We start from the raw sequence: 9,963 nt of genomic DNA, 5'->3' as shown, positions 1-9,963 counted from the left end.
ATTGTCAGTGCCTTAAAAGGACATAACACGTCCACGTCCACGTCCACGCAAATCTAAAAGTCCCTTTTGAGGAGAAGAGGAAGACCAAAACGTCGTGGAATGATATGGTAACATGGGCAGATCTACGGCGGGGGGGGGGGGGGGGGGGGGTAGGGGGTTTAACCCCTCCTCCCACCCCCCCCCCCCCCCCCCGGCCCCCTTGGGCTGCCAAGTGAAAATGTGATATTAAAGCGGGGGGGGGGGGAGGGGATTCTGGAGAGGAGGACTACTAATCTATTTTATTTTTTCAGGGGGCGGGGTAAGTGAAGCGCCGTTTTAGCATGACTTTCTTTTTAACTCTTACTTTCACCTATCTCAGATAACCCTCAGTTTTTGGTTGCTGCTTTATAATTATGTAGTTGATAATGCATGATTAAAATAAAGAGAGAGAGAGAGAACCACCATCATTTTGCAATGGTTCAGGGTTCGTGTAATGTACATTTGAAACCATTTCTTAGCGTCTCAACCCTAAAAAAATAGCAAAACTATTTTTGAGGAAAAGCATTATACTGAATTAAATAAAGAATAATAGCTTTATATTGGATCATACTAATACTGATACGGGCTAAAGACAATGTGGTATTTGTATAGAGGTATTCCAAAATGACATTCTGATAATCAACATTTGTTCTGGTATCATGTATATACGCATAATACAACTGATCTTTATGATTTCTTAACGTGACATAGCTTCTTCTCCCTCTGCAAACAAAACAGAAAACAAGGTTATTTAATAAAAGGACCATGCGACAAATAATCATTGTGATTCAAATTGATGCAAGGTTTTTTTTTTTAAGCAATGCTTTTCACCAGAATCTTCTTTGTAAAAACGACTTTTACAAATCTCAGCCATGCAATTCTGCCACTGTGCTGTAAGATCACTTTGAGATTAGGAGAAGTTATTATGTGATGGGTATTTTAAATTGAATGGAACGTCTCAACTCAGTAAGCATGGCTGAGACTTGTAAAAGTTGTTTTTACAAAGAAGATTCGGGTGAATAGCAGTGCTTATTCAAACAAATATTCGCATCAATTTGAATCACAATCATTATTTGTCGCTTAATCCCTTTTAATGACCATGTTTTCTTTTTCGTTTGCAAGGAAAGAAGAAGATATGTCACGTTAAAGACATCATAAAGATCAGTGTTGTATGCGTATATATTATTACACAGGCCATTAACAGCTATGTAGCTTGTAAGTTTGTAAGAGGGAAAATGCTGATTGAAATGATAATGATGAAATAGCATATAATTGAGGAGTATCATAGGTACCAATTCAATGGATATTTTTATAAAAAAGAGCCCCCGTCAGTAATAAAAGAGCCCCCGTGAGAAGGCTCACGGGGGCTCTTTTTTCGGGGGAAGAGCCCCCGTGGACAAAAAAATAATTTGAGCCCTGGTTATGACTTTTAATCCTTGTCTTAATTCAGTTTGCCCCTTTCCACGCGAAGCGCGGAAGCTTTTACGTTTCATTAAATCATTAAAGAAAGAAGACGATTCGTTGTACTGTTCTCGACTCTTAATCCTTGTCTAAATTCAGTTTCCCCCCGCTTCGACGTTTCATTAAATTTTTAGAGAATGAAGACGATTCGTTGTTCCGCTCTCGGAAATAATTTAGTTTCCCCCACCCGCGCGAAGCGCGGAAGCTTTTACGTTTCATTAAATTATTATAGAAAGAAGACGATTCGTTGTACCGTTCCCGAAAATTATCCTCGTCTGAATTAAGTTCCCCTGCCCTCCCCCGCGCATAGCGCGGAAGCTTTGACGTTTCATTAATTCATTAGAGAAAGGATTCGTTGTACCGTTCTCGACTCTTAATCCTTGTTTGAATTTCAAATATGTACTTTGTCTATTCCCTTTTCTTCCTACGTCCTCTTCCTTTACACTCCTCTCTTTTTTGGCCGGCGTTTATTAGGGACCACCCCACCGCCCCCCCTGGCTACGCGCCTGTTGTCAGATGAACATATGTTGATACCTTGTCCGTCCCGGAAGCTCAGGGGTTTAAGGTTTTAATTTACGGTCAGATTAGCAGTCAGGGGTCCGCCTTAGCGCCCTAGACGGGGTCCAGTCCAGGGGGCAGAGCCCCGGAAGTTCAGGAGTTTAGGCATTTAATTACGGTCAGATGAGCATTATTTTGATACCTAATTGTTACAATGGCAGGTCACTAATTTGCTTTCTCTCCTTTTTCACTTTCCCTTCCCTTCCTTATCTCTCTTTTAGGTTTGCTGGGGGGGGGGGAGGGGCATGGTAATTTTGGTCCCCAACCCCTCCACACATTGTTGGCGGGATTAACCGCAACTGATCTCCGCTTCTTTTCTCCCTTTTCTTTTTTTCTTCCTCTTTTTGTTCCCTTTTAGCTCTCCTCTTTTACTTTTCCTTCCTTCTCTCTTTTTTTAGCGGGGACGGGAGGGCGGGGGGGGGGGGGGAGGCTAGGGTCTTTTGCCCCCCCCCCCCCTCGATCCACAACTTGTTGGCGGGAAAATTGCAACTGTTATCCCCCTTCTTTTCTTTTCTTCTTCCTATTTTGTCCTTCCCTTTATCTCCTCTTTATCTTTTTTCTTTCCCTTTCCTTCCTTCTCTTTTATTTTTGATTGGGGGGGGGGGGGGGGTGGGGGGGAGGGGGGGGGAGGGGGAGGCAAGTCCTCCCCCCGATCTCCTTCTTCCCTCTTTTCTTTTCTTCTTCCTCTTCTTTTTTTTCCCTTCCTCTCTTCTTTCCCTTCTTTTCCTCTCTCTCTCTTTTTTTTTTTTTTTTTTTTTGCGGGGGGGGGGGGGGGGGGGGGGGGCCAAGGCACGCTCGGCCCCCCCCTGGATCGCGCCTGCATGCACCTAACTGCAAAAAAGAGAGGTACGGTGGCACGAATATTTATAGTCAACGGGTCTACCATGTTTTTAATAACATATTAATCTGAAATACTTGCATACTGGCGCGTACGCAGGGGAGGGGGGGGGGGGGGGGGGGAGGGGGGGGGGGGGGGGGGGGGGGGGGGGTGGGCTTTGGGGTTGACCCCCCCTATGGTATTTGTATGTGTGTATTTTTTTAGGAAAACCTCCTAAACCCCCACCCCCCCCCCTTGGGTTTTTTTTTTTTTTTTTTTTTTTTTTAATTATAAAAAAAAAATCATGCCCATGGCTGACCTAAAAAAGGTGACCTTACCCCCCCCCCTACCCCCGAACGAATAAAAATGTCAATTTTTCAAATTTCGAGACCCAAAAAAAATAAAAAAAATAGTGTCCTCTTGCATGTATTTTATATGTTGCAGTTTTATTTGTACACTGTTGGTCATAATGGTGGAATATTTATTTTTACCCCAGTTTAGGGAAGGATTTAAAAAAATTATTTATTTCTAATCGATCTAGATAGTGGCATACGTTATCAGATTTTATTGAATATTAATTTGCGAGTGTTTGTTTTGAGTGACTGCTTAATCATATTTGTGCTACTATGCTAATCAGCTAAGGGACCTACGTCCTTAAGCCATAATTGACAGTAATGAGGATTAATGCCTCACAAAAGGGCACTAATATATAGCTGATCGACACGATTTTTATCCTGGGGCCTCACAGTAACGAGGCCATTGCTTAGCCCCTGAATCATGACTGTACGCAGTGTTTGCTAGGGTACGCGGCCCTTTCCACAAATCCCCCAAAACGAAGAAAATTCAATAAATTGTCAAAAATTCATTGCATTTTCCCCCGGCCCCCAACAGGAAAATTCCTCGGTAGGGCCATGCATTATGGTTCAAGGCATGGCCACACAGAGGAATTTTTCCTGTTTGGGGCCGGGAAAAATGCAATGAATTTTTGACAATTTATTGCATTTTCTTCGTTTTGGGGGATTTGTGGGGGCGGCCGCGTACCCTAGCAAACACTGCGTACAGTCATGATTCAGGGGCTAAGCAATGGCCTCGTTACTGTGAGGCCCCAGGATAAAAATCGTGTCGATCAGCTATATATTAGTGCCCTTTTGTGAGGCATTTATCCTCATTACTGTCAATTATGACTTAAGGACGTAGGTCCCTTAGCTGATTAGCATAGTAGCACACATATGATTAAGCAGTCACGCAAAACAAACACTCGCAAATTAATATTCAATAAAATCTGATAACGTATGCCATTATCTAGATCTATTAGAAATAAATATTTTTTTTAAATCCTTCCCTAAACTGGGGTAAAAATAAATATTCCACCATTATGACCGACAGTGTAGATTCAAGAAGTGTCGTGTAAGTAATTTTAAATTCCTGGATGGGAAGGACGCCACCCCCCCCCCCCATTTCTCAAATATTCCCCCCCCCCCACAAGTGCTCTTACTTTGCGTTGTAAACTCCCCGGGTAAAACTGTCCCTTTTTCTGATAAGTTCCCATTTTTCTTTCTGATAAGTGCCGCTTTTCTTTTTTAATATATGAGCCTCTTTCCTCTTTTTATATTTGTCTCTTTTCACCTCTGATAAGCACCCCCTTTTACTTGACAAGTCTGCTCCTTTCTATAACGAGTGCCCTAAGTCCCACCGCACTAATGGTCAGGGGGGTTAGATCTCCCTGCAAGGTTATCTCATCAAATAAGCTCTCAATAGCATAAGAAAAAGAGGATCATGGTCATCCATTGGGCTTTTTTTTTAATTTGCTCTTTGCAAGTAGCTATAAGTAGTGCAGTGCAGGCTTTAATTCCCAGTTTCCCTTCTGAAAAAATTATTTTCGAATGTGTGAGTGCCTCTTTTAGAATATGATATGTGCCCCTTTCCAAAGTTCTTCATGTTACTATTGATAAATGTCCCTTTTACCTGTATTTGTCAATGTCGCTTACAAAATATGCCCTATAAAGTCATCATTTATAAAGAAACAAACCTAGCTTCAAAGAATAGGCCGGGCAGATTTGTTTTAACCCCCCCCCCTCCCGCTTATTCACCGGCTGGCTGTTTCGCCGCTAAATATTTTCTCACGAATTGGGCCCCCTCTTTGGCCCATTCCCCTGCCACCGGCTGGATCCGCCCCTGCAGAGGGGTGCACTGTCATCCATTTTTTGTTTATTATTATCAAACAAGCAGGAGGAATAGTTGGTAGGGGCGGGGATATATAGATCGGCCGATTAATTTCCCTATTTTTGTCCAAGGTAAATAGTCTAAAAGGTCGTCCATTCGGTATGCAATCGACTGAAATCCCTGTTGATAATATATTGATAGTGATTTATTAAATTATTTCTATCATTTTTTCAAACAATATTCAAGAGCATCAATGTGGCATTGTATATAAATGTTATATAGGCCTATTAAGAACGCTTAATGCGTTATGAGAAAACATGTTATATGGGCCTACAGCGGAAACCTGAAGTTTGATGAGCTTTCAGCTTTAAAATATTGGTATACTAAATGACCCGTCATTAGAGGGGCACTGGTATTATTCAATATGGGAATTAAAAAAAAAAATATTGTTATCGAGTGAAATGGTGCATGGATGTTGAAGTGGTCGTTTCCTCTCTCTCATTCTCTCTCTCTCTCTCTCTCTCTCTCTCTCTCTCTCTCTCTCTCTCTCTCTCTCTCTCTCTCTCTCTGTGTATATATATATATCCGTCTCACCTTCCCGTCTACATTTTTTTGTCCTTTGATATTAGCTACATTAAAGGTACTATGTCTCATTTGCAGGCCCAAAAAATTAAAAAAGGTTAAATTCCAACGGCATTTAAAAGACAATACTAATTTAGAACTTCCCTAAATTGGGAAAGTAACGACTTTTAGTTGTCAAATCGACTTAGGAGCTATAGAGCCAGTAAGTAATAGTCAGTTTTTTTTAGACCATTGTACCGAATGGTCGTACGTTTTAATACTGCGCAAAGATTCAATCAATTTAATTTTGGCCATTACAAGAAGTGGTTCATTGATGTAGACAGGCGCGTACGCAGGATTTTTTTCAAGGGGGGGGGGGGGGGGGGGGGGGGGGGTTACATTTTTAAATCGGGCCGAAAATTTCGCAACGACTCAGCCAGCCGCTGAATAAGCGGGGGGAGGGGGGGGGGGGGTTAAGAGGACACTTTTTTATTTGGGGGGGTGGGGAGGGGGTCGCGAAATTTGAAAAATTGACATTTTGCTCCGTTGGGGGGGGGGGGGTAAGGTCCTTTTAATACCCCCACCCCCACCCCGCCCCCACACTCAGTGTTACCCATACGTCCCCACTAATCTACCGAACTGATTACCGAACTGAATAATGCGCGTGCGTGTTTACTGCACCAGCATGCAGTATTGGTGTAAAATAAACAGCTGCATGGTTCGATGAGTATAAAGTTGCTGGAAAACATTGTGTCTATTGTGACATATTACGTGTGACATGAAAAAATAAAGATGTCTGGATCCATCGAATACCAACCACCAGTCTCCTCCAGAGCACACCAATCTCTACGGCAATGGATAAGAAACCGATGGGGATGCGTGGTGGTCGTCGCGACGGTTCTATTTAATTTCGTGCTGAATGGACTCTTATTTAACTACAACCTACTCTTTGTCGCATTCCAGGAGGAATTTGAAAGCAGTGCTACATTGACAGGTATCTCTAACCATTGTTTTATTATACATCAACCGAGGAGAGGGGGGGGGTCATAACAGTCATGACGCGTCCCGGTCGGCCCTCTAAAGCTAAAGGTCGAATCTCAACTTTATTTTTCTTATACTTCTTTTACATTTCGAAGCGTTGCATGGGATCTTAATCCTGTTCTACATACATCAATCTAGTCACGCTTCGAAAATTTCGTTTATGTTGATGATCAAATAAAGAAAGCACTCTTTATAGATCAGGGAGAGTTTGAAAAAAGAACACAGTAGGAGCAGCGTAATTTAAATATCAAGGGATGGATTAGCGTTTATTTCTTAAATGAAATGAAAGGGCTATTTACTTTCAAGAGTCCTTTCATTTCATTTTAGAGATAACCTCTCTTTCTCTCTTACATTGTTATGTAACTAGTCAAGTTTGGCCCCATTTAAAACTCAATGATCTATTACATTAAATTAATCATTAAGAATCATTAAAAATAATCATTAAATAACAAAGAAGTATTTTGATATTTGCACTAACCTAGACAATTTTGATTGAATTTTGAAACTTTGAAACGCTACTATTACGACTACTTATATTATCGCTTATTTAAATTATGAGCGCTTAAAACAAAAGTAGCTCTTACAAAATCGCAGAATTCGAAGAGAAACTTTGAATGTCTACATTATCAATTAACATACGATTGCAATAAATTTCGGCGATTGCGCTCTCTTTTTAAGATATTGGCACACAAAATGCTGGACTTAGCTCATGGTGCAACCTTTAGTTCAGTCAGGAGTCACATGACGTGTACAAGAGCACGCGCGGAACCACGGGGGGGGGGGGGGGGTCGACGCCCCCACAACTTATTTCTTCCCCTTTGTTCTATCATGTATAGTTGTCATACCGGTGTGTTGGCTCAGTCAGTAGAGCGCCGCCTCACAACCGGGAGCTCGTGGGTTCGAACCCCGGTCACGTCATACCAAAAGACGTTAAAGACGGGAGTTACTGCTACCTTGTTTGGCGTTCAACAATAGGGGATAGAGCAACGTCGATCTGGCGCTGCTCAGTGGCTGTCGGGCTCACGATCAATTGGGCAATTTTTTTTTTCCATTTTCGGTTTAACTTAATAAAATTTGGAGTGGACTTTAAAGATTATTATTATTATTATGACTTGTGACCCCGGCCCCACTCATTTAGGGTAGGTGTATGCATGTTCCCTCACTTTGAAAACACCCCCCCCCCTAATTAAGTCCGGTGTGTAAAGTCAATACGGGCCGGATTTTTTTGTATTACGAGCCGGACTCGGTGCGTGATATAAGTACCCCTTTGTGAGCAATATGACTTCAAAACGCAAAGTTCAATGTATAGTAAGCGTAACTATAGAGGATAGTTGTCCACTTGTCAATTTGGGGTTTTCTTTTTGAAGTTTTTCGGCTGATTTGTACGGTAAAAAAAATTAAGTTCCATGAACCCCTCCTCCCCCCCCCCCCCTTCATTGTAAATGGTCTGGCAAGGCCCCAAACTTGTCAACTCGAAACTATTGGAACTATACTGCGACTTTAAACGCTAGTCCTTGTGTGTCGTACATGGGTTGAAATAAAATGAATTTTGCCCAATTACCTTTGGATTTACCAGTTATTATTTTCGGGTGCCGCGGAGCATAGTTTACGCGAGTCACTTTACGAGATAGCTATCGCCAGAGAAGGACTGAATAAACAAAATGTTTCCCTGAACATATTAGCACTGATAATGCACGGCCTTCGACTATAAGGACAAATAATTAGGACAAAAGCGCCAGCATAGGGCGGACAGTATGCCCCTTACCTACCGCTTACCCCCCGCCCCCTTTACCAACTTCCCTCCTAGTCTTTTACTGGTAGCTCTACCAGTCTGATATCCCAGAGCCAATATCTTATCCCATCCTTCTCTGCTACTCCTATATCCTCTCTCTCTGTCTCTCTCTAGCTCTTCTCTCTTCCCCCCCCCCCTCTCTCTCTCTATATATCTTAGAGGTGGCGCTATAGTTCTGATGAAGGAAGAGGCAGGGGGGGGGGGGGGGAGGGGGTTCAGACCAAAATTACCGACATGTTGTCACTCCTAGTTTGCATAATCATACATGATCTTTAATAACTGTTTTGATATGATAAATACTTCGATATCGTTTCTTTATTCCAGGTTGGGTAGGCGCTCTCCCTCTCGGTATTTCGCTCATGATTGCTCCGTTCGTCAAACTCGCTTCGGAACGCTTCGGCTATAGATTGGTAGCCATCTCCGGCGTCGTTTCGACATCGACTGGAGTCTTTATGACGTCATTCCTTTCTAGTCTCATACCAATGTTTGCTACGTTTGGTGTAATGGCTGGTATAGGGGCAGGGCTTTTCACAGTGTGTGCCTTTGATTTAATAGTCCTGTACTTCCCTGAGAGGAATACAATGAGAGCTGTGGCAATAGCTTCTACGGGATCTACAACAGGTATATACTCATTCACTTTTTCAACCCCTTTTAACAATTGCAATTTAGAATTTATAAAGGCAAAAATCAATATTAGTATCAGGGACGAGTTGTACAAAATATCAAATAAATTAATATTAGATGAGTCAGGTTGCAATCACCATGGGTGTTTAGGGACTGTAACACATATAATTTTTTTTGTTTTAATGAAATGAATCCAATATTGTGCATTCCTTTTAGCTGTAGAATGAAGTTAATCATACGTTTCTATATTTTATTGTTAAAGTTACGATTGATTGAAGGAGATACGATTAACAATGGGAGATGTATTCAGTTATAGTCCTAAATGTTGCATGACCATAATACAGTGATTTCCAAATATGTGTGATTTATCAAATATGATTGTGATTAAGTTATGATAAAACATCGATAATTCTCGGTTTCGTTTTTTTCTGGGACGCACTATATAATAGAATCTTAACTCACGTAATGACTCTGCTACGACAGTTTAATAGCTAAGCGAGTTATTCGTGAGTGTACTTTTTGTGCATTCAAGCATGAATACAAAGACACAGGAAACAAAATGTGTGAACATACAAAATGTATTAGCAAAAAACATAATATTTCCGGTCTGTTATCAAGTGATGAGAACTTTTAAATATTGGTGGTGGTGGTGATGGTTATTTTACCTGACTGCTAAGAAAGCATAAATGCTTGTAAGTAAGCAACCAGACAGCCGACGGCTTTAGGTCCTCTCAGAGGGACCTGGTAATGAGGATTAATGCCTTGCCAAAGGCGCATCGCCTTGGTTTCGAACCCAGGTCACCGGATTACGAGACCACTGCTGTACCGACTGAGCTATCGCGCCTCCTTATATTTATTAAACCGAGATCCATAACTGCTTTTGGTTTTGAAATATAGAGGTATATAGCAATATAACAATAAAGCAAAT

At 41.7% G+C, this 9,963-nt stretch overlaps 1 protein-coding gene across 1 annotated transcript; it reads left to right on the top strand.

Annotated features, from left to right (window-relative positions):
* The first annotated feature begins 6,366 nt into the window (after positions 1-6,366).
* LOC115923697 (monocarboxylate transporter 14-like) lies at positions 6,367-9,262 on the top strand. Its single transcript, XM_030984915.1, has 3 exons — positions 6,367-6,572; positions 8,736-9,032; positions 9,252-9,262. Exons 1-3 carry the CDS (start codon positions 6,371-6,373, stop codon positions 9,260-9,262), a joined length of 510 nt encoding a protein of 169 aa, XP_030840775.1. The 5' UTR covers positions 6,367-6,370.
* The last annotated feature ends 701 nt before the right edge of the window (positions 9,263-9,963 follow it).

Source organism: Strongylocentrotus purpuratus, unplaced genomic scaffold (assembly GCF_000002235.5).
Source record: "Strongylocentrotus purpuratus isolate Spur 01 unplaced genomic scaffold, Spur_5.0 spur5_scaffold_14, whole genome shotgun sequence".
Taxonomy (NCBI): Eukaryota; Metazoa; Echinodermata; class Echinoidea; order Camarodonta; family Strongylocentrotidae; genus Strongylocentrotus; species Strongylocentrotus purpuratus.
The sequence above is the reverse complement of the archived record's forward strand: the minus strand, read 5'-3'. Positions and strand labels throughout refer to the sequence as shown.